Raw genomic sequence first — 24,701 nt, 5'->3', positions numbered from 1 at the left:
TTCAGCACTGTGGTTAACATATGTGAATTTAACAGCCTGATTTGTGTTTTTTGTATGCTTTCTACTGTGGGGTGTTGTGAAATCTGATTTGTCAAGAATTTTCCTTAAAAGGATTTTTAAATTAGCATCTGGCTGAAAAACACAACACAGTACATAGGCACCCCATCTTCCATAAGGTCAATTTAGTACTCATTCTTTTATTTTTTTGTGTGTGTTTTATTCTCAGCTTGTGTAAATAAAAAAATAAATGTCTGTCATGCCGGTTAGTACTACATTGTCAAATCGGGAAAACTACAGTGTTTATAAAACTACTCCCTGAGTGACACAGTTACTCAGCCTGTCGCACTTTCATCTACTGAGACGGATAATCTGGTGTGCCACCCTGTAAAGTAATGCTGGTTGGTGTGCAGATCAGGGCAAGCAAAGGACAGCTTCAAAGCTGTAAGAGTTTAGTTAGAAAATATATTATGGGTTAGTAAGGTTAGAGGTCGAAAGACACAAAACAGCAACATACAACGTAGAACAGAACACTAGATGGAAGCAGAATAATAAAAAAGAACAGACTAAAACACTAAACATCAAAGACCTTGTCACATTATACAACATTTTCACTTATGCTATCTTAAGGGGTCGGAGGCAGTTGCAGCGCTCTTCCCGTGGCCTTTAGTCATGTATTGTGCCATCCTCGGTAACTCAGTTCAGTCAGCCCAATAGTCATTTACACAAAATCAGACAAGTTTCTTGAATCCTATGGGCGGGCTTTGTGCATGTGAGAGCCCACAACCAATGAGCACTCACGCTGTAGTACAATGCATATAATGAAACTACAAGAAATATGGAAAACTGGTGACTTGAACCTGGGATACAGAAGAGAGGCTCATCTGTCTGATATCTTGTGTTTTCCATATCAAGATAGAGTGCAAAAATAATTAAAAAAAAAAAAAAAAAAAGGCTGAGATTGCAACCGGACTTGCCATGCCTGGAAAGTATTTATACTGCACCGGCTATGAACGGCAACACGTCATTGGCTGTCAGGAAAAAGGGTGAGCTTGCATACTTTGGAAATGTCATTGAGTCATTTAATTTGTCATCCCTTGTGATAACTAGTCATGTAACAAGATCAACAATGCAGTTGTGAAGTTCCAACTACACGTCATGTCACGTGATGCTGGATTAAGTAATAAAAAAGAAAGTGCTTGTCTGGAGGCCTTCATGAGGCCCAAAGCCTCAGCAAAATGCTCAGGGCAGGCTCCCACCTTAATTTCTTCGGCCACCCACACATCATATGACTGCAGCATGAATAGCTTCACTAGGCAACAGATACTGATAGGAGGTGCTGAGGGCAAAATGCTGGCCTAGCCAGTTCCTTAGAAGTTTGAAGAAAGTAAACCCAAAGATGCAGTAGCTTTGCAGCTCTCTAGCAGCTCATAGAAAAACCAAATAAGAAAAACCAGGAATACAGTCATATGAAAAAGTTTGGGAAGCCCTCTTAATTCTTTGGATTTTTGTTTATCATTGGCTGAACTTTCAAAGTAGCAACTTTAATATATAACATGCCTTATGGAAACAGTAGTATTTCAGCAGTGACATTAAGTTTATTGGATTAACAGAAAATATGCAATATGCATCATAACGAAATTAGACAGGTGTATAAATTTGGGAAACCCCAACAGAGATATGACATCAATACTTAGTTGAGCCTCCTTTTGCAAATATAACAGCCTCTGGACGTTGTCCTCCTATAGCTTTTGATGAGTGTCTGGATTCTGGATGGAGGTATTGTTGACCATTCTTCCATGCAAAATCTCTCCAGTTAAATTTGATGGCTGCCGAGCATGGACAGCCTGCTTCAAATCATCCCACAGATTTTCGATGATATTCAAGTCAGGGGACTGTGACGGCCATTCCAGAACATTGTACTTCTCCCTCCGCATGAATGCCTTTGTAGATTTCGAACTTTGTTTTGGGTCATTGTCTTGTTGGAAAATCCAACCCCTGCGTAACTTCAACTTTGTGACTGATGCTTGAACATTATCATGAAGAATTTGTTGATATTGGGTTGAATTCATACGACCCTCGAATTTAACAAGGGCCCCAGTCCCTGAACTAGCCAAACAGCTCCACAGCATGATGGAACCTCCACCAAATTTGACAGTAGGTAGCAGGTGTTTTTCTTGGAATGCGGTATTCTTCTTCTGCCATGCAAAGTGCTTTTTGTTATGACCAAATAACTCAATTTTTTTCTCATCGGTCCAAAGCACTTTGTTCCAAAATGAATCTGGCTTGTCTAAATGAGCATTTGCATACAACAAGCGACTCTGTTTGTGGCGTGAGTGCAGAAAGGGCTTCTTTCTCATCACCCTGCCATACAGATGTTCTTTGTGCAAATTGCGCTGAATTGTAGAACGATGTACAGATACACCATCTGCAGCAAGATGTTCTTGCAGGTCTTTGGAGGTGATCTGTGGGTTGTCTGTCACCATTCTCACAATCCTGTGCATATGCCGCTCATGTATTTTTCTTGGCCTGCCAGACCTGCTGGGTTTAACAGCAACTGTGCCTGTGGCCTTCCATTTCCTGATGACATTCCTTACAGTTGAAACTGACAGTTTAAACCTCTGAGATAGCTTTTTGTAGCCTTTCCCTAAACCATGAGACTCAACAATCTTTGTTTTCAGATCTTTTGAGAGTTGCTTTGAGGATCCCATGCTGTCACTCTTCAGAGGAGAGTCAAAGGGAAGCACAACTTGTAATTGACCACCTTAAATACCTTTATATCTCATGATTGGACACACCTGTCTATGAAGTTCAAGGCTTAACGAGCTCATCCAACCAATTTGGTGTTGCAAGTAATCAGCATTGAGCAGTGACAGGCACTCAAATCAGCACAATTACAAGGGGACCCAAATTTTTGCACAGCCAGTTTTTCACATTCGATTTAATTTCATACATCTAAATACTGCTTCACTAAAAGTCTTTGTTCGGAAAACACCGCAGTACTCAGATGTTCCTAGGAAATGAAAGACATACAGTACCACTGTTATCTTTCTGGTTGAAAGTCAATTATTATGCAGGCTAAGAGGGGTTCCCAAAAGTTTTCATATGATTGTATGTTGAGTTCTTTCTTAGGAGGCCATTCTGAATGTCACAGTCAATGCTCATGATAATCATTTATTTCAATATGAAAAGGCAACATAGGGCTTTGTATTAATATCTTTAAGGTGCAGAGGTTTTTAATGGTCTTTATTTTTCTTCAGGGTACTGTGTTCTAAGCAGACAGGTATGCATGTTATACAGTGCCTAGTTAAAATGCACCTTTTTAAAAGGATGCATTCTCTAAAACTGGGCAGTTTTCTTCTTATAGCCTTATAGTCAGTTTTAGCAGTGAATGTCTTTGAGTGTTTCTCTCCAAACACTGTGTTTTCCTGCCCACCTCACAAACGGGTGAATGGAAGTTCCATTGGTGAGTACATTTTGGTCTAGCATGAGCAAGTGGGTGCCCTGGTTTGATTTTCACTTTTATTTCAGTGCTGCCAGAATAGGCATAGGCTGTCCACAACCTTAAACTTAACAAAGAGCTTAAAAAAATAATTCATATTTAGCTTGCTGTGGTCAATAATAAAAATGATTTAATTAAAAGATCACTTGCCAAAAACACTGTAAGTACAACAATGTATGAAAATGAATGTGGTAATGTAAGTAATACGTATTTCTCACTAAATTTAAGAACATTTGCAACTTTATATTAGCCTGGTATTCCTTCAGTCTAGCAATCTGCCTTTATACTTTTCACAATGAAGCCTGAGCACACAAGGTTTGGCATGCCGGCTTGTATCTCTGCCTCGTGGCTCTTGGATGTCCTGGGGTGGTTCAGTGTGGACTTGCAGCAGGAATGCTGTTCTCCTTTTTCATGTTCTTTGTGTTGATTTCTTTTGGATTCCTCCTGTTGTTCAAAGATCTGCTGTGAAGTCAGTCAGAGATACAAAAATCACCCAGTGTGTCCGTTTTGTGTTAAACCGTTCTGTACTTGTGTCTGTTACTAAAAACATCAACTCCACTTCAAAGCCAGCATTTAACAAGGGCAGTTGTATTGTTTTTTGATGTAGTAATACATATACTGTATTTTTAAATCTTTTTACCTGCTCACTGCAATGCTAACCTGGCAAAAGCAATGTGGGTAACAGATTGATCATGTACCTTGGCCTTATTTTTTGCTTGTTTTTGTAAATTCTTTTTCTGCACATGGGGTTAACAGATTAGTATTAAGGTAAAGATCATGTAGGACTAGACTGTTTGGGATGGCGGCAAATATATCCACTTTCTAGTCTACAGTCAGCATTGGCTGGATGGCCTTAACCCAGCTGTATACTTTGCTAAGACTTTGCTGATCTTCATGTCCTGCTTTCTTATTAACAGCTCACCTGGAGTGTAATTTTGCTGCCTTTTCCTTAGCCATTTTCTTTTCATACGTGTCTTACAGGAGCTGGAATACCAGAAGGGTCAAACCCAGCAATCTGGAGACAAGTTTGTGTCCGTGGTTAGCCAGTTCATCACCGTGGCAAGTTTTAGCTTTTCGGATGTGGAAGACTCCCTGTCCGAAGCCAAGGAGCTGGTACGTTCTGTTTTCATTATTTATTGGATGATTGCCCACTCATCCCTTAAAAGAGATGCTACCCCCTAAAATGAACAAAATAAAAACAACAAAATAACTTTTACAGTGAGGTTCAATGGGGACAGTCCATTAAAACATGTTATGTTTCTCATGTTGCATAACTGAAATGTCATGTATCCCAGTCATATGTTCACAGCGTCCCAAACACTTGTAATTTTTTGATGAAATATTGTTAAATAAATTATCATTTACTTATTTGGCTAGTGCCTTTATCCAAGGAGACTTGCAACATATGAGATAAAATAGATAATTTCTTTTGTTGTTTTACTCATTAGGGCGTACAGGCAAGTGAAGTGACTTGCTCATGGTCACACAGTGTCAGTTGCAGGGTTTGAACCCACAACATCAGGATTGGAAGTCAAAGCCTTAAGCTTACTGTGTCGCACTTCAGGCCCCTCACAACATGTATAATAAATACTTAATAAATAAATAATTAGCTTCCAGAAAAATGAGTTCCTTGGGTCCTCAATGAAGCCCAGTATTTCTGAAATCCATAAAAATCTAATCACTGAGAACAGTGTGAGGTAACAAATCCAATAATTTTCTTTTTTGGATGGATTGTACTTTTAGTATGCAGAACTGTGGGTCATCTTTTTTTTTTTTTTTTGAGTGTTCTGGATTTTTATGCAACTCTTTCAGCTGATGCTAAAATCTCAAAGCTTGGTAATTCCCAGTGTCTAAAACCGGCCCCACCATTTACAGAGACTTGCAATAAAAATGCTGTCCTTTAAATCGCCAATACAGTGCATCCGGAAAGTATTCACAGTGCATCACTTTTTCCACATTTTGTTATGTTACAGCCTTATTCCAAAATGGATTAAATTCATTTTTTTCCTCAGAATTCTACACACAACACCCCGTAATGACAACGTGAAAAAAGTTTACTTGAGATTCTTGCAAATTTATAAAAAATTAAAAAATTGAGAAAGCACATGTAATTAAGTATTCACAGCCTTTGCCGTGAAGCTCAAAATTGAGCTCAGGTGCATCCTGTTTCCCCTGATCATCCTTGAGATGTTTCTGCAGCTTCATTGAAGTCCACTTGTGGTAAACTCAGTTGACTGGACATGATTTGGAAAGGCACACACCTGTCTATATAAGGTCCCACTCAGAGCACAAACCAAGCATGAAGTCAAAGGAATTGTCTGTAGACCTCCGAGACAGGATTGTCTCGAGGCACAAATCTGGGGAAGGTTACAGAAAAATTTCTGCTCCTTTGAAGGTCCCAATGAGCACAGTGGCCTCCATCATCCAAAAGTAGTAGAAGTTCGAAACCACCAGGACTCTTCCTAGAGCTGGCCAGCCATCTAAACTGAGCGATCGGGGGAGAAGGGCCTTAGTCAGGGTGGTGACCAAGAACCCGATGGTCACTCTGTCAGAGCTCCAGAGGTCCTCTGTGGAGAGAGGAGAACCTTCCAGGAGGACAACCATCTCTGCAGCAATCCACCAATCAGGCCTGTATGGTAGAGTGGCCAGACGGAAGCCACTCCTTAGTAAAAGGCACATGGCAGCCCGCCTGGAGTTTGCCAAAAGGCACCTGAAGGACTCTCAGGCCATGAGAAAGAAAATTCTCTGGTCTGATGAGACAAAGATTGAACTCTTTGGTGTGAATGCCAGGCGTCATGTTTGGAGGAAACCAGGCACCGCTCATCACCAGGCCAATACCATCCCTACAGTGAAGCATGGTGGTGGCAGCATCATGCTGTGGGGATGTTTTTCAGCTGCAGCAACTGGGAGACTAGTCAGGATAAAGGGAAAGATGACTGCAGCAATGTACAGAGACATCCTGGATGAAAACCTGCTCCAGAGCGCTCTTGACCTCAGACTGGGGCGACGGTTCATCTTTCAGCAGGACAACGACCCTAAGCACACAGCCAAGATATCAAAGGAGTGGCTTCAGGACAACTCTGTGAATGTCCTTGAGTGGCCCAGCCAGAGCCCAGACTGGAATCTGATTGAACATCTCTGGAGAGATCTTAAAATGGCCGTGCACCGACGCTTCCCATCCAACCTGATGGAGCTTGAGATGTGCTGCAAAGAGGAATGGGCGAAACTGGCCAAGGATAGGTGTGCCAAGCTTGTGGCATCATATTCAACAAGACTTGAGGCTGTAATTGCTGCCAAAGGTGCATCAACAAAGTATTGAGCAAAGGCTGTGAATACTTATGTACATGAGATTGCTCAGTTTTTTTATTTTTAATAAATTTGCAAAAACCTCAAGTAAACTTTTTTCTTGTTGTCATTATGGGGTGTTGTGTGTAGAATTCTGAGGAAAAAAATTAATTTAATCCATTATGGAATAAGGCTGTAACATAACAAAAGGTGGAAAAAGTGATGCGCTGTGAATACTTTCCGGATGCACTGTATGTTGAAGAACGTCTAGCTGGATATTATTAATGCAGTTAGTTCCATTCCACATGTTCAAATTACCAATATGAGTAAAATCACTATACCCTCTGTCAGTGATTAAAACAATCACAGTATTTTCCCACTCGCTGAAACTATTGTTTGTTTATAAGGCCAGTAATGTCACGTGTACAGAGTACAGTGAAATTCTTGTTTGCACTTACTGATCAACAGGCAGCACGTCGCCATGATTACTGAGTATAGCTGCCTTACCTTGAAACCCCATCTTTCTTCCCTGTAAAATGTCTGAACCGATTGTTCTCCTACAATGGAATAAACCTTTCCACCCTGATCTCAACACCAGTAATCCTTTCATTAGCTTGAAAACTAAGATTGTCAGGGAAAAAAAATTAAAATATGCAAGTACTGTTTATCTCTATTGATAATTACTCATTGCAGCAAAGCAAAATCTAACTCTTTCACCGAGTGAGGAAAAATGATGCTGTTAAATAATTCTTTGAATACCATACCCATATATAAAATATGCTAGAGTCTAGCTTTGCTATAATAAATATTTTATAATAATAATAATAATACATTTTATTTATATAGTGCCTTTACCATGCGCAAGGCACTTCACAGAGTTTAAAATAGAACGGCAGCGTATACAGTATATAGCATTGTACAAACCAGATAAATAAATAAAGAAGATTACGACAGTAAATTCAGAGAAAAAAGCCTAACAGACAACATCATTGACGGTCTCGCACACACATACAGGTTACGTTGGCATCTTGACAGAGAAGTAAACTGAGAGAAAGGTAATAAAGTCAAGTAGAACTAAAAGCCTTCCTGAACAGATGAGTTTTGAGTTGTTTTTTAAAAGAATTCATGGAGTCGGCTGACCTGATTAATTTCGGTAGGTCATTCCAGAGTCTGGGCGCTATACAGCTGAAGGCCCTGCTGTCACCCATGGAGTGTAGATTAGTGTGGGGCACAACAAGATTGGCAGAATCAGAGGACCTTAATGGGCGGACAGGCACATAGTGATGGAGAAGGTCACTGATGTAAGGTCGTTTAAGGCTTTGTAGGTTATTAGTAGGATTTTATATTCGATTCTGTAAGACACAGGGAGCCAGTGAAGGCAAAGCATGATGGGTGTGATGTGCTCGCTGCTGCTGGTCTGTGTAAGGACTCTTGCACCCAACTTTTGAATAAGCTGGAGCTGTGATATAAGATTAGATGGGCACCTGCCAGCAGCAAGTTACAATAATCGATGCGGGATGTGATAAAAGCATGGACAAGTTTCTCAGCATTAGAAAAGGAGAGGAAGGAGCGAACACGGGATATGTTAAGGAGGTGAAAGTAAGAAAGTTTCTTAATGTGATTTATGTGGGCGGAATAAGAAAGGGAGGAATCAAAAATGACACCAAGATTCTTTACAGTAGAGGCAGGTCTGATGAGATCACCGCCAAGATGGACTGGGAAGGAGCTCATTTTATTAAGTTGCACTTTTGTCCCAGTTTTCAGGAGTTCAGTTTTGTTGCAATTTAATTTTAAATAGTTCTGCTCCATCCAGGTATTAATTTCACTGAGGCAGGTTGTGAGCTGAGAGAGCTCTGATGAAGTTCCAACTTTTAACATTGAAATAGAGTTGAGTGTCATCTGCATAAAAATGATAACCCAGTCCATATCACAGATTGGCAATTTTTTGTTTTTTTTTTTTGCTAAGAGGGGGTTTATATGTCTGTGAGCGTATTAAGAAAGAATTTGGGATGTGCTCTCCGAATTTACTTTATGGTTTTACTTTGTACTCGTGGTAATAAATTTGAACAAGCAAGCACGCACTGCTATAGGAAACAAGTCTGTTGTTTCAGCCATCCTTCCAAAAAAGGATGTCAAGTGTACGGCTGAAGCGAATGCCATTCAGTGTACTCCTCCTGATAAGTCCTCACTTTAAAGAACACTTTGTACTCGATGTTGCTACTCTGATTTTAATTAATTTGGTCAGATGATGGACGGACGTTTTAAAGAGTTTATTTGGTCACTGTGAAGGCTGTTTCTCAGCTTCAGGAAGCAATAACATGCTGGGAAAAAAGAAGTCTGGTTTTCCTCACTGTGGTTACAAGCTCTTGGTAACAAGTTTCATTTTAGTGTTAAGTATGGTTTATCCAGTCTTGCATATTTTTAAACATTAACTTAAGTAATTCAGTAAATACGTTACCTTCTGAAAATATTGAGACTCCTTCACTTTTTTCACATTTTGTTTTGTTGCAGCCTTGTGCTTAAATCAATTTTTGCCCCCCTCATCAAGTAACACTCAATACCCCAGAATGACAAAGCAAGAGCAGGATTTTAGGACTTTTTGCAAATGTAAGTTAAAAAAAAAAAAAAACTCAAGATCACATTACCGTAAGCATTCAGACCCTTTTATATGGCACTTGAAATCTTACTCAGGTGCATCCTATTCTGTCGATTGTCAATGATATGTTTCTACACCTGGTTTGGTGTCATTTGATTGGACATGATTAGGAAGGAAACATACCTGTCTGTAGAAGGTCTTGCAGATGACAGTGTGTATCACAGCAAAAACCAAAGCATGAGGTCAAAGGAATTGCCTGCAGAGTTTAGGGACAGGATTTTGTCAGGGCACTGATCTGGGGAAGGCCACAAAAATTCTGCAGCGCTGAAGGTTCCCAAGAGAACAGTGGCCTTCATAAGTCTTAAATGGTATACAGTTAGGTCCATAAATATTTGGACAGAGACAACTTTTTTCTAATTTTGGTTCTGTACATTACCACAATGAATTTTAAATGAAACAACTCAGATGCAGTTGAAGTGCAGACTTTCAGCTTTAATCCAGTGGGGTGAACAAAATGATTGCATAAAAATGTGAGGCAACTAAAGCATTTTTTGAACACAATCCCTTCATTTCAGGGGCTCAAAAGTAATTGGACAAATTAAATAACTGGAAATAAAATGTTCATTTCTAATACTTGGTTGAAAACCCTTTGCTGGCAATGACAGCCTGAAGTCTTGAACTCATGAACATCACCAGATGTTGGGTTTCCTCCTTTTTAAAGCTCTGCCAGGCCTTTACTGCAGCGGCTTTCAGTTGCTGTTTGTTTTCAGATTCGAAAACTGAAACTTCTTCATGTGTTGAAGAAATAAGCATTGGACGTTTAAAAGGAACTGTCTTTATCTGAAGCACAAACACATTCTCTAGGCCATGAAGGAAGTGTGTACATTTATGCATTTCCAGGGTGCTCTAGGCTCCATGAAACCAGCCACTTCAAATGGCCTGAGTGCAAGTAGAAGTAAATGGTGGGCCAGTGGTACGAATTGAATCCCTAACCCCCCTGTCTCCTTACCAATCTGGTTCTTTTTCTCAAGGTTCTGAAAAAGAACTGATTCCATGGCCTGATTCAGATTGTGGAATAGTAGTGAAGTAGGTTCAGAATGTTGTCACAGTTCACTGGATGGCACTATAGAAATGAACAGAAAGTGGAAAACATCTCGCGTGACTTTGATTCAATCACAACTTCAATCCAAGATTAGTCTGCAGTTTCAGGATCTACATTTTCTTGTTTATATCACTGACCTTTGTGACGCATGTGCTTCCCTCTGCCTGGATCAAACTACAGGCTGTTAGATTGAACTATGGAAACTAAGCTTGGGGAATGAAAACAGCACTTGTTAAATTATGCGCCATTTAAGAGTTCAGCTAAGTAAAATCCCTACGCTTCCTATGGGAGTTGCAAAAAAAAAAAAAAAAAACATTTGGTTTTAATATTGCCTCCATATGGCAATGATAAATTTACATGACATCAAAGAGACATTGAAAGTAAGAGTTCCTCCTCCCCAGTCAAGGTTTACTGCACGTCTTTTGCTTGTGGTGCCTCTAAACTACAGTATGTAGCTTCCTTGTGTTTGATCCTGTTCATTTGTCTTCTATTTATGGTATAAACAATCCATGTGAATATCATCATGTTCACACAGGCGAGCTCTTTTAGCTCAAATGTAACAGCACTTCTTTTCCAGTTCTGCCCGCACACCCCCCTTCGTCCCTCACAACAGACAGATTAGGTAATTGCAGAGGTTTTGCCTGACGTGTGAAGAGGGCTTTAACATCCATGTTGGTCTTAATTAAGTGGACAGTGTTAGTGAAATGTTAGTGTGCGTCTGAATGGAATCCTGTAATTTCCATCAGTCATCCTGTGCTCAGCCTTGGTCAATGTGACATAATTTAGGAGGCTCACAAAGCCTGGCTCACTTTGAACTTTTATTTGAATTAAAAACATTTGGCAGTCTCCTTCTAACAGCTAAATATAGAATTTGTGCCACTGGGCCTTTTTTCCATAACTTTTTTTTTTTTACTTCTCTTATAGTCAAAATTATATCTTTATTAGTTTCACAATATTCAGTTGTAGGATCTTGATTTCTCACCTGTCTGATCTAAAATAAGAAAGCTTATAAAAGTTGAAAATTAACCTTAGATCTTGTAATTATCCATCCATTTTCTAATTGTCTTTTTTTTTTTTAATAAAATCACACTGGTAGACACAGATGTAGGCCTTTTTAAGGCCTTCCCCCTTACATGTGCTAAAATACACTAGAAAGTAGCAAAAAAATACAGTGGTACTTCTGATCACGACCGTAACTCGTTCCAAAACTCTGGACGCAACCCAATTTGGTCGCGACCCAAACGTAATTTCCCCATAAAATTGTATATAAATACAATTAATCCGTTCCAGACCGTACAAACTGTATGTAAATATATATATTTTTTAAACACAAAAAATAGTTATACCATAGAATGCACAGTCTAATAGTAAACTAAATGTAAAAACATTGAATAACACTGAGAAAACCTTGAACAACAGAGAAAACTAACATTGTAAGAGTTCACAAACTGCTCGCTGTAAACACTTTTTTTATGAGTTTTAAGCACAGAGAAAAAAATTAAATGCCACTTCTCTTGTAAAACGTCTCACACCATCCTCTACTGGCTTTAAATTCCTCACCTTCGACACTCAAAGAAGGGTTGTTTTTTTTTTTCAGCAAATCACCATGAATCTTCCTGGCTTTCTCACATATGATCGGCTCGCTTACGCTATCTCCTGCACGTTGCTTCTCGTTCAACCACACTAGCAACAGTTTTTCCACCTCTTCCAGCACTTGAGGCCTCTGCTTGGTTAACATTGTAACTCCTTTTCCAACATCAGCTGTTTTGTTATGCCCTGTATACGCAAACAAAAGAAAATGGGAAACGGAGAATGGGAAATCATTAGCGTGTACGAATGCACGTAGGGAAACTGGCCGCCAGTGTTTTTGTTTGCCACCAGAGCGTCTGGGCGTGAACAGATGCAAAATTTTGGCAAACTTTTTGATCGTAGCCCGATTTGTACGTGTTCTGAAATGTTCCTGCCCAGAGGTTCTACTGTATAAGGAAAGAGATTCCATATTTAAGTATATGTATGTATACAGTATATAATATTTTTTAGTGCTAGCTACCTGACTGATGTATGCCATACAATAATATCCATAGTCTGTACTCCTCAGCATTCAGAATATTTTTATTGTCAACCAAATAAATATTGTTTTGCATTCACTTTCTATGAATTCTTTATATTCCTGCCAAAATCGCTGCCAGTCCAAAAATTAGCCCCTCACTTTTTACATCTCTTCAGGTAATTTCTGCCACTAGTTTTGTTACTTTCTTCAGCCTAAGGGAGGGAAAAAGAAAACGAAAATACTGCGTAGTCAAGTCTGTAAAAGGGAATGGGTCCCAACACAGATAAACTTGTCTGCTGTAAGTTTGTAGATGTTACTGTTTATCCCACTGAGCTTGAAACATGACAGCACATTCAATCTGCAGCAGAACCAAAGAGACACGATCGCCAATGTAAATGTCAGGAGGGGCTGAGATGGCCACTTAGCCTAAATCTACCATATCGTGACCTTTTCCAACAACCAATGAGAGACAGAAAGAAGACTTCCTTTATCCATGCAGATATGTGTCTGGGGTGCAGAGTGGGTATGTCCCCCTTTTACACCCAAAAAAGGCATAACGAGTTGTGATCACTAGCAGCAGTAGGTTTACAACTACGGGCCTACCTTGTGTATCCTTATTTGGTGGTGTTGCAGTGGATAGCATCAACACCTCGAACCATTAGGATCATAGTTGCCATACAGCGATTCATTTGTGGAATGTTAGTGTTCACTGCTTGTTTATTACGATCATTTTATAGTTTTACGTTGGTATGATAGAAGATCCAGTGTTGAAATGTTCTTACATACTGCATAGTGTTGTATATTGTGTGTGTGTGTGTGTGTGTGTGTGTGTGCACGTGTGCATGTGTGTGCGTGCGTGCGTGTGTGAATTACTAGTGGAAAGTAAGAAAGGAGCACCCAGTATGGCTGTGATTTGGATAAGAGCATCATCTGACTGTGTTTAGAACATGATTATAAACACAACATGGGACATGGTTTATTTGGTATATACAGGGCCACATGTTACAGCTTACTCCCATTAATTCTGCCTGTAACCTGTCTGTGCTACAGTACAGAGCTGCACATGCAGATGATGAGTGTCCTCCTATGGAGTGTCAGTCCATGCCTTTTTCACCTGAATCCACAACAGTCAAGGTTAATCACAGGTGGCTGAACATGGGAGACACACCGTCCAACTCCACCTGCCAGTATAGAGTTCTTTTACAGTATTGGCCATCCGTAACCCTGTCTGGGCCCTTTCGCCTTTTGTCAGTGACTTATTTAGGTAACCCTCCCAACTTTTCATGTTTATTTTATGGGGTCATTTGTTATATATTAATGGCTTATTTTGATTTGTTTCAGTTCCAAAAAGCTGTAAAATACTTTGGAGAGGATGCAATGAAAATGCAGCCAGATGAGTTTTTTGGCATCTTCGATCAATTCCTGCAGTCATTCAGCGACGCTAAGAGGGAAAATGAAAATATGCGGAGGAAGAAAGAAGAAGAAGAACGTAGAGCACGCATGGAAGCTCAGGTTGGTCATGATAATTTTGTGGTCCAAAAATTAATCCTATATGCAGTGGGTGTAAGCACCACTTTTTTATGTTCTACAGGTATCAACCATTGAATCAGTCACACATAATGAAGATAACTCCCATTACAGTTTCAGATTCCAGTAATATAATATCCTTATATGCTTGTGATGTTCTTCTCTGTTGAGGCAGTGCTCTGTCTGGTATCCCTTGCTTGCTGGAACTATTCAGGTCTTCTGAAGCCTGTTCTAGTTACAAAATCATTTGGTGTAAATCTTCTCCCTTGTCTCTTAATGAAATGTGCCATCAAGTCTCACTATCTTTGCAGATTTGAGAGGCTCCTTTAACAACTGGTTCAAACTTTTTTCTCACTTTTCCAATCTCATTTTGCCATAATCAAAAATGATCATTGTACCCCATTTTAATTTTATTAACTGTATGCTGCCAATTCCCCACCCTACTAAACAGCGGTCTGGCTAAGTCCCTGAAGGTTGCTGTGGAATGGCAGGAAAATAAACCTTACGTATTCAATTGATTCAGAGACAGATTGAGTGCGGGTGCATTGCCGCCTGACCTTGGGGCCTATCTTGTCATATGCCATCAACATCTGGCACCCTGTGGAAAAGCTGCTGTATGTATGTATGTATGTATGTATGTACGTACAGGTGCTGGTCATAAAATTAGAATATCATGACAAAGTTGATTTATTTCAGTAATTCTATTCAAAAAGTGAAACTTGTATATTACTGTAGATTCATTCATTACACACAGACTGATGTATTTCAAATTTAAATTTCTTTTAATTTTGATGATTAATACTGACAACTAATGAAAGTCCTAAATTCAGTATCTCAGAAAATTAGAATATTGTGAAAAGGTTCAATATTGAAGACACCTGGTGCCACACTCTAATCAGCTAATTAACTCAAAAGCCTTTAAATGGTCTCTCAGTCGAGTTCTGTAGGCTACACAATCATGGGGAAGACTGCTGACTTGACAGTTGTCCAAAAGACGACCATTGACACCTTGCACAAGGAGGGCAAGACACAAAAGGTCATTGCTAAAGAGGCTGGCTGTTCACAGAGCTCTGTGTCCAAGCACATTAATAGAGAGGCGAAGGGAAGGACAAGATGTGGTAGAAAAAAGTGTACAAGCAATAGGGATAACCGCACCCTGGAGAGGATTGGGAAACAAAACCCATTCAAAAATGTGGGGGAGATTCACAAAGAGTGGACTGCAGCTGGAGTCAGTGCTTCAAGAACCACCACGCACAGACGTATGCAAGACATGGGTTTCAGCTGTCGCATTCCTTGTGTCAAGCCACTCTTGAACAAGAGACAGCGTCAGAAGCGTCTCGCCTTTGGACTGCTGCTGAGTGGTCCAAAGTTATGTTCTCTGATGAAAGTGAATTTTGCATTTCCTTTGTAAATCAAGGTCCCAGAGTTTGGAGGAAGAGAGGAGAGGCACAGAATCCATGTTGCGTGAGGTCCAGTGTAAATGTTCCACAGTCAGTGATGGTTTGGGGTGCCATGTCATCTGCTGGTGTTGGTCCATTGTGTTTTCTGAGGTCCAAGGTCAACGCAGCTGTCTGCCAGGAAGTTTTAGCGCACTTCATGCTTCCTGCTGCTGACGAACTTTATGGAGATGCAGATTTCATTTTCCAACAGGACCTGGCACCTGCACACAGTGCCAAAGCTACCAGTACCTGGTTTAAGGACCGTGGTATCCCTGTTCTTGATTAGCCAGCAAACTCGCCTGACCTTAACCCCATAGAAAATCTATGGGGTATTGTGAAGAGGAAGATGCAATACGCCAGACCCAACAATTCAGAAGAGCTGAAGGCCACTATCAGAGCAACATGGGCTCTCATAACACCTGAGCAGTGCCACAGACTGATCGACTCCATGCCACGCCACATTGCTGCAGTAATCCAGGCCAAAGAAGCCCCAACTAAATATTGAGTGCTGTACATGCTCATACTTTTCATGTTCATACCTTTCAGTTGGCCAACATTTCTAAAAATCCTTTTTTTGCATTGGTCTTAATTGATATTCTAATTTTCCAAGATACTGAATTTGGGACTTTCATTAGTTGTCAGTTATAATCATCAAAATTAAAAGAAATAAACATTTGAAATACATCAGTCTGTGTGTAATGAATGAATCTAATATACAAGTTTCACTTTTTGAATGGAATTACTGAAATAAATCAACTTTGTCATGATATTCTAATTTTATGACCAGCACCTGTATACTATTTACTCCCTTATTTCGCAATGTTTCTTGACAGAGTATAGGAATCAGTGTGCTGGGGACTTGTTAAATAATTTTGTGTCCTTTGACGTTTCAGCCTTCACAAGCTCATTTCAATTTCCCTTGTTCTGCTTTCTTTTTCTTTCCGACAACTGCTAACAGTGCTCAGAACATGGTGAATTTCTCTAATCACCTCTCTACCAAACCACTCAATTTACTCTCCATTTTGTCCTTTCTTTCTCAAGAAAAAAACACACATCTCTACCCTGCACTCTTTACTTTGTAAAGCATCTTACAAATCTCTGCTCTTGATTTCTTCTCTGCTCCTCTTTTCATCCCTCTCATGGGACCCCATTTTCTTCGGTGTAAGGTTTTGCTCCAGAAATCCAAGCTTATCAGCACACCTGATTCAGAACTCTGCATAGAATTCATCCTGTTTTCCATAAAGTACCACCTGATGGGCCTCACTACCGATCCTCTGTATCAATTATGTCCCCTTGGTTTACCTGACAGTTTTCCAAACGTCTTTTCCCCTTTGGAACCACATAAGTGTGTCACCTACTATTTTCTTTTCTTTCTTTAAATATTTGGCTGTTGTCTCAAATCGTTCTTCTTTTAAAGCTCTCTGTGCTTTTGCTTAAATCTTCTGAACATAAATTATTCTGTCTTATTACCCTAGCGGCCAAATCAGTTCATGCCTCTCTGTGGAAGGCACCTGAGCTTGTTACTGTAGTCAGGTGGTAGTCCTCATTCTAAAAGTTAATACATCTTGAATTCTCTGCAGCACAGATTAACGATGCCTTCCAACAAAGCAGCTGCCTACTGCTCATTTCTGTAAATCTTAGTTTGCTGTAAAGCTTTGACTTTGTTTTTCTGTCAACTATTGCTTGCTTTTTTCTTTTTTTTAATCTTTGCTTATTCGTGATTCCATAACTCTTCTCTCGTCTTCTCTGGTGACTGAATTTTGCCAGAATGTTTATCCCTTGGCTCTGTTTTACAGTTGTTTGTTGCTAATCACCCGTCATTTTGTCTTTATTTACTAAAAAGTTGATTACAAAAAAAAACAATTACATTATAAAGTTCTGAAGAAAATTCTAAATGGGCCATTGTCCAGAAAATTTGATTATTTCCAATTTGAGATAATACAGAACATCACTTTCCCACTGAATTACAGTTAAGCAAAGTTAGTCTTTAAGTAATGTGGTTTAGGATAATTCGAGCCAGTCTGTTAACGCATTAGGAGTTATTTTAAATCCAAGGCTAGACTTGAGAAATACAAGTGTTTTTCCCCAATATAATATTAGTAGCCATGTGTGCCCAACTACGTTGCGCGTGTTAAAGTTGTCTGTGAAGGGCTCCCTGTTTAAACGCGGCTGCCAGTCGTGAACTGGGCCCTTCATCGCACAGCATTATGTTTTTTTATAAGGGAAACAAAATTACAAAAGAAAACCCTTGGACATTGATTCGATAGGAACGGCCTACTCAGAATCACTGTCCGAATAGTAATTATGTGGTGGTGTAGGAGCATTTCTGCTTCTCTCCGTTCACAGTCCGTCTCGTTTTCACGATGCTGTCGTTTCCTCTCACGATCTCTTCTCAACCTTTCTCCAATCTTTCAGGTTGCTTTGTGGCAATCCAAAGAGTAAGGCAATATACACGTAGCAATGGTTAAAAAAGGGGGACACATAGGTATCCAGGCTCTTTAAAGCATAAATAGGGATCACTTCACTGACATGTGAGCAAGCCACGGTACAACTGTGAGACGCGCAGCACTCGCCGGCTACAATGTAACAATAATAATTTCCGGAACGTGCTGTTATGTTGTCCTTTATTTTACCCACTGTCTTTCTTTCATTCATATGTTACATAGGCACGTACCTTTTATGTTCGGCAATCTCATTCTCTAACCAGCATAACACTGTCCACCACCCCTTTCGTTATTCCGGCACATTGTTGACATCTTTGAGTAACAACAACGTACTAAACTGGAAGGTGGTCTACGCATGTGTGGAATTCTCGGACAAACAAAGATCAAGATCCAAATGAAGATTATATATAAAGATTAGTTAATTTAAAACAACAATTTGTTTAGTTTGAATGTCTGTGCTTTGAGGTGTGACTGGAGTACTACAGTTTTCAGTAGTATAAGCCTGGAGGAGATCCTTAATGCAATGCCTATGTTTTAGCTGTCTCTCTACTGCCATCTAGTGCTTCTTCTTCTAATTCATTCGTGGACAAACAAAGATCAAGATCCAAATGAAGATTATATATATAGAGAGAGATTGTAGGACATTGAAAGAACATGTTAAGCAGGTCCTTGATGCCATTGGTCAGTTGAGACTGGGACCCTGGTACATCTTAGACAGTATTTGTCTAAGTTGTGTTTGATTCTGATTTTCTCTTCATATTTGTTTACTAACTTGTACAGTACTAGTAAAGTTACAGTGTGTACCATGAAAATGTGTTCACCCCCCTTCCTGATCTATTCTATTATAGCACACTTTAAAACTGAATGATTTCAACCCTACCAACAAAATCTCATATTAGATCAGTGAACAATAAATAATTATGTATATATTAAGGAATATATGTATCCAAATGGAAACAAATAACAATTGACACTTTACAAGAGATAAATTTGAGTATTTGAACCAGCTGAACAGCATGATGCCAGCCAGCCCTGCTCAATATAAGCTTTTCTTATTTTGATTTGCCATCAGAGTTGATTTGCCAGCACAAAGATTTGACAAGCCTATAATGCCATAATCAGGAAAAAAAGTTCTTGATATCTGACCATCTGGAAAGAGCTGTAAAGTTATCTCTAAGGCTCTGTGACTCCACCAAACCAAAGGTCGAGACATAATCTCCAGATCGAGATTACTTGAAACAGTGCTGAGTCTTCCCAGAAGTGGGAAACATTATGCCAAGCATGCAACATAAAATTGTGCTGGACATTGCAAAGAATTCTAAAAAAATGTCAAAAGAACTCTTATCTTAGAAAAGGTCAGTGTTCATGACCTCACAGTCACTGGGAAAAAAAGGGCTTCATTAAATAATAACAGGGCAGAAAACACTGCTAACCTAAACGAACATAAATGCTTGTCTATCATTTGCTATGATAGTCCCCAGTCCTTTTTCAAGAATGCTTTATGGACAGATGACACAAAAATGTACCTTTCTGGAAGACATTGATTCCAATATGTCTGGTTTAAATTCATGTTTAGAGTGGCCAGCTCAAAATGCCAAGCCAGTAACAATGCTTTGGCGGGCCCTGAAATGAGCAGTTCAAGCTTAAAAACAGTGTGCTGTTTCTGAATAAAAGCAGATAGGAAGAGTGGGCTAAAATTCCTCTACATGTAATGTGAAAAAGTAATTATGAAATATATAAGGGAGTAGCAAAGCATTTAAATGCGATGGGGGCTCTTACCTTTTCACAAAGTTATTTGATCACTCGGGAGCTCCTCATGCAATATTTAATTTGGGGTGATGACCTGGAGGCATTCAAGGTAAAAAATAGTAATACTAGAGGAAATCAGAAAAGAGTAAATATGTACATCATGTGGATGTGAACCTTTGCTTTCAGTATCTGGTGTAACCCCTCTTTTGCAGCAATAACTGCAACTAAACGTTTCCGGTAACTGTTGATCAGTCCTGCACACCGGCTTGGAGGAATTTTCGCCAATTCCTCCGTACAGAACAGCTTCAACTCTGGGATGTTGGTGGGTTTCTTCACATTAACTGCTCGCTTCAGGTCCCTCCACAACATTTCAATTGGAATTAAGGTCAGGACTTTGACTTGGCCATTCCAAAACATTAACTTTATTCTTCTTTAACCATTCTTTGGTAGAATGACTTGTGTGCTTATGGTCGTTGTCTTGCTCCATGACCCACCTTCTCTTGAGATTCAGTTCATGGACAGTTAGAATTCTCTGATATAATTCAGAATTCATTGTTCCATCAATGAAGGCAATCCATCCTGGCCCAGATGCAGCAAAACAGGCCCAAACCATGATACTACCACCACCATGTTTCACAGATGGGATAAGGTTCTTATGCTGGAATGCTGTGTTTTCCTTTCTCCAAACAAAACACTTTTCATTTCAACCAAAAAGTTCTATTTTGGTCTCATCCATGCACAAAACATTCTTCCAATAGCCTTCTGGTTTGTCCACATGATCTTTAGCAAACTGCAGACGAGCAGCAATGTTTTTTTTGGAGAGCAGTGACTTTCTCCTTGCAACCCTGCCATGCACACCATTGTTGTTCAGTGTTCTCCTGATGGTGGACTCATGAACATCAACATTAGCCAATGTGAGAGAGGCCTTCAGTTGCTTAGAAGTTCCCCTGGGGTCCTTTGTGACCTCGCCGACTATTACACGCCTTGCTCTTGGAGTGATCTTTGTTGGTCGACCACTCCTGGGGAGGGTAACAATGGCCTTGAATTTCCTCCATTTGTACACAACCTGTCTGACTGTGGATTGGTGGAGTCCAAACTCTTTAGAGATGGTTTTGTAATCTTTTCCAGCCTGATGAGCATCAACAACTCTTTTTCTGAGGTCCTCAGAAATCTCCTTTGTACGTGCCATGATACATTTCCACAAACATGTGTTGTGAAGAGCAGACTTTGATAGATCCCTGTTCTTTAAATAACACAGGTTGCCCACTCACACCTGATTGTCATCCCATTGACTGAAAACACCGGACTCGAATTTCACCTTCAAACTAACTGCTGATCCTAGAGGTTCACATACTTTTGCCACTCACAAATATGTAATATTCGATCATTTTCCTCAATAAATAAATGACCAAGTATAATATTTTTGTCTCATTTGTTTAACTGGTTTCTCTTTATCTACTTTTAGGACTTGAGTGAAAATCTGATGATGTTTTAGGTCATATTTATGCAGAAATATAGAAAATTCTAAAGGGTTCACAAACTTTCAAGCACAACTGTATATTCCGTCTCATTTCTACTAATCTTAAATCTTCATTCCTCCATAGCTTCTGTCCTAAAATCAAATTTTTGTTGATTGTTGAACACACAAACACACACATATAGGTTTATTTATTATTATAAGTACACTGAAAGATGCAGTAGTTGTTTTTTTTAATACCAGTTAAATGCAATTATATAATTTATTGTAGTCCCTTTAAATACACCATTTAGCTGGAGCAATTTTTCTCATTGCTTATGTTTGTGTGCAGATCTTTGATAAATTTCCCATACAGTAAACCATCAATGTGTGTCATATGTGGGCTTCGCTATTTCCAATTGTAGACTGGGCAATTTAAGTCTTTAAATATTTTAATAGGACATACAAGAATGTGGGATGTTGAGCTAAATTAGTGAGCTTGGGAATAAGATTTTTTTGCTTTTGTAATGACCAGCCATGGAGCACAGGCTAATAACTGCATTGCTTTATTAGATAGATAGATAGATAGATAGATAGATAGATAGATAGATAGATAGATAGATAGATAGATAGATAGATAGATAGATAGATAGATAGATAGATAGATAGATAGATAGATAGATACTTTATTAATCCCAAGGGGAAATTCACATACTCCAGCAGCAGCATACTGATAAAAACAATATTAAATTAAAGAGTAATAAAACTGCAGGAATAACAAGGCAATATATATTAAATTAGAGTTCAACCGTTTGTATCTCTTCCATGTTACAGTACATAATGTATTTCATTACTCTAGTATTCTGCCTTCTCTAGCTCTTTCACAATCGGTACCGCACTGAGATTCCATATTTTAAAAAATAAAATATGCCCACCATGACTAAGAGCAGTCCGTTGTTGGTTAACATTAGCAGAGGTCAGGTCTTTTGGTCGAGCAGTCAGGTGTTCCTGTTGTCGTGTCCCGGAGAGCACTGTTGTCAAGCTGCTTCTTAACTTCTAGGCCCCTTCAGTGTTGACACTGTATACTCTGTGATACCTGACCTCCCTCTCATTTACACACATGTATTCTGTCTCGTTTCTACTGACCTTCATTCCTGTCCTCTCTAGATCATATCTCCACCTCTCCAGGGTCTCCTCAACTCTGCCACCTCCAGCTCTGTCTCCTGCTTTCTGCTCAGTGCCCCCCGTCTCTAACTCCTATAACATAGCTGGTGTCACTACCATCCTGTAGATCTTCCCTTTCACTCTTGCTGATAACCCGTCTGTCACAAATCACTCCTGAGTGCTGTATTAAAATTAATAAAGAGTATCATTCTGTTTCTATCTTCACAGCTGAGAGAGCAAAGAGAAAAGGAACGCAAAGCCAGGAAAGCCAAGGAAAATGGAGAGGAAGGTGGAGAATTTGACGACCTGGTGTCTGCCTTGAGATCAGGAGAAGTTTTCGACAAGGACCTCTCCAAACTAAAACGCAACCGGAAGCGTATAAACAGTCAAGTGACGGAAAGCAGCAGAGAACGACCAGTCACAAAACTCAACTATTAAGATCTGTAGCATTCCAAAATAGAAAATGAGATAAAAACAAAAACAGTCCTGCAGTATAAAAGTAATAATGTAGCGTTGCATTACTATTGCTAGGAACCTCAGTTTCTGTCTTGCTAGTCACACTGCCAAGTGGCTGCTTCCTTTTACCACTGAGTTTCTATTTTATATCTTCCATCTCTAGCAGCTGACAGTAATAATAATATTAAAAAATGATAGCTGGTTTGCTGTGGTGCTTAAGCACAACTTTGTGTCTGTCTGGAAACAGACTACAAAACAATTAACAATCCTTTCAATGAAGAAAGTGGACAAAGTGTTCAGTCTTCTATAATGGAGTAAATGGCTGAATTCCAGTTTTGCAGTCCCATGGCTTCCATGAGGAGTTTCTCGTTTTTTTTGCTTTCTTTAAGTAACGGAGTGAACCGATGAAATGTGGCGCTGGCGCGTCATATTTGGATGCTATATGGATCTTTATAGCTAACCAAATTTCAGACTTGACAACACTTTAACTCTCTGCATGGGAGGAGAGGATACCCAACCATGCACATCCAGCAAGTAGTCCTTTCTGTTGGACGGCACGTTTCTTATTCATTGGATGACGTACGCTTTTGTGTTCTGAGAAACTATCTAACTTCCCTTGACACAATTTCTCTCTCTTTTGTTTTTTCTGTGGAAAAGCTTTAATTTTTGTCACTGAACGTATTAGGGCCGAAGGACATTATAAAAAGCGGCATGCTTTATAATACTTGTTTGCAAAGAGCCCTCCTGCGCCTGAAGAAGACATTCCATGAAGCATTGCTGGGTCAGTTGAGTGGGTGGGGTGGGGGGGTTGTGGGGGAGTTTTATGGTGTAGGGAATGAATGTTTGATTTTAATGTGTAAATTGAACCTGCATTTGTTACTTTTAAGAGTTATGTCATTAAATGAGAACCCCAAAGGAGAACTGCTGTATAAATACTTGAAGTACAAAAAAATATTTTCACCTTGGCAAGAAATATAAATGTGTGACAAATATGTTGTGTTTTTATGTATTTATTTATTTTATTTTAAGCATTTCTAGAGTTGGGGTCCAAGGTTTTTACTTGACACCGGCAATTAAGGAAGCCTCCGAGGAAGAGTTGCTTTGAATTGAGCAGCAAACCCCTAAGAGGTACAATCTGAATTGGGAGATCAGTTTGAGTCTTAGAAAACTTTATTGACAGTTTCATTCATTATACTCCGTTTAATTTAAATAAGGAGCGCAGACTAAAAAGATAAAGGCTTTTTTTGAGGAGAAAGGTACTTGATTAGAAATGTATGTACCCCACTGAATTTCGTTTTTTTAAACATTATGTATATCTGTGTATTATTTATGAATTGTGCTCCTATATCTGATGGTACAGTGCATCCGGAAAGTATTCACAGCGCATCACTTTTTAACATTTTGTTATGTTACAGCCTTATTCCAAAATGGATTAAATTCATTTTTTTCCTCAGAATTCTACACACAACACCCCATAATGACAACGTGAAAAAAGTTTACTTGAGGTTTTTGCAAATTTATTAAAAATAAATAAAGCACATGTACATAAGTATTCACAGCCTTTGCCATGAAGCTCAAAATTGAGCTCAGGTGCATCCTGTTTCCCCTGATCATCCTTGAGATGTTTCTGCAGCTTCATTGTAGTCCACCTGTGGTAAATTCAGTTGACTGGACATGATTTGGAAAGGCACACACCTGTCTATAGAAGGTCCCACAGTTGACAGTTCATGTCAGAGCACAAACCAAGCATGAAGTCAAAGGAATTGTCTGTAGACCTCCGAGACAGGATTGTCTTGAGGCACAAATCTGGAGAAGGTTACAGAAAAATTTCTGCTGCTTTGAAGGTCCCAATGAGCACAGTGGCCTCCATCATCCATAAGTGGAAGAAGATCGAAACTACCAGGACTCTTCCTAGAGCTGGCCGGCCATCTAAA

At 39.4% G+C, this 24,701-nt stretch overlaps 1 protein-coding gene across 4 annotated transcripts in view; it reads left to right on the top strand.

Annotated features, from left to right (window-relative positions):
- The window catches only part of daam1a (dishevelled associated activator of morphogenesis 1a), a 354,302-nt gene extending 330,543 nt beyond the window's left edge, over window positions 1-23,759 (top strand). For all 4 annotated transcript variants that reach the window (XM_051919792.1, XM_028821962.2, XM_028821963.2 and 1 more), the window contains 3 exons: window positions 4,481-4,612; window positions 13,874-14,044; window positions 22,540-23,759. In XM_051919792.1, the coding sequence (XP_051775752.1) occupies window positions 4,481-4,612; window positions 13,874-14,044; window positions 22,540-22,749 (513 nt within the window). In that variant the 3' untranslated portion in view covers window positions 22,750-23,759. The remainder of the gene's footprint in view (window positions 1-4,480; window positions 4,613-13,873; window positions 14,045-22,539) is intronic.
- Window positions 23,760-24,701: the final 942 nt, after the last annotated feature.

This window comes from Erpetoichthys calabaricus, chromosome 16 (assembly GCF_900747795.2).
Source record: "Erpetoichthys calabaricus chromosome 16, fErpCal1.3, whole genome shotgun sequence".
Lineage (NCBI taxonomy): Eukaryota > Metazoa > Chordata > Cladistia > Polypteriformes > Polypteridae > Erpetoichthys > Erpetoichthys calabaricus.
Note: the sequence above shows the minus strand (reverse complement) of the source record. Positions and strands in the feature narration are given on the sequence as shown.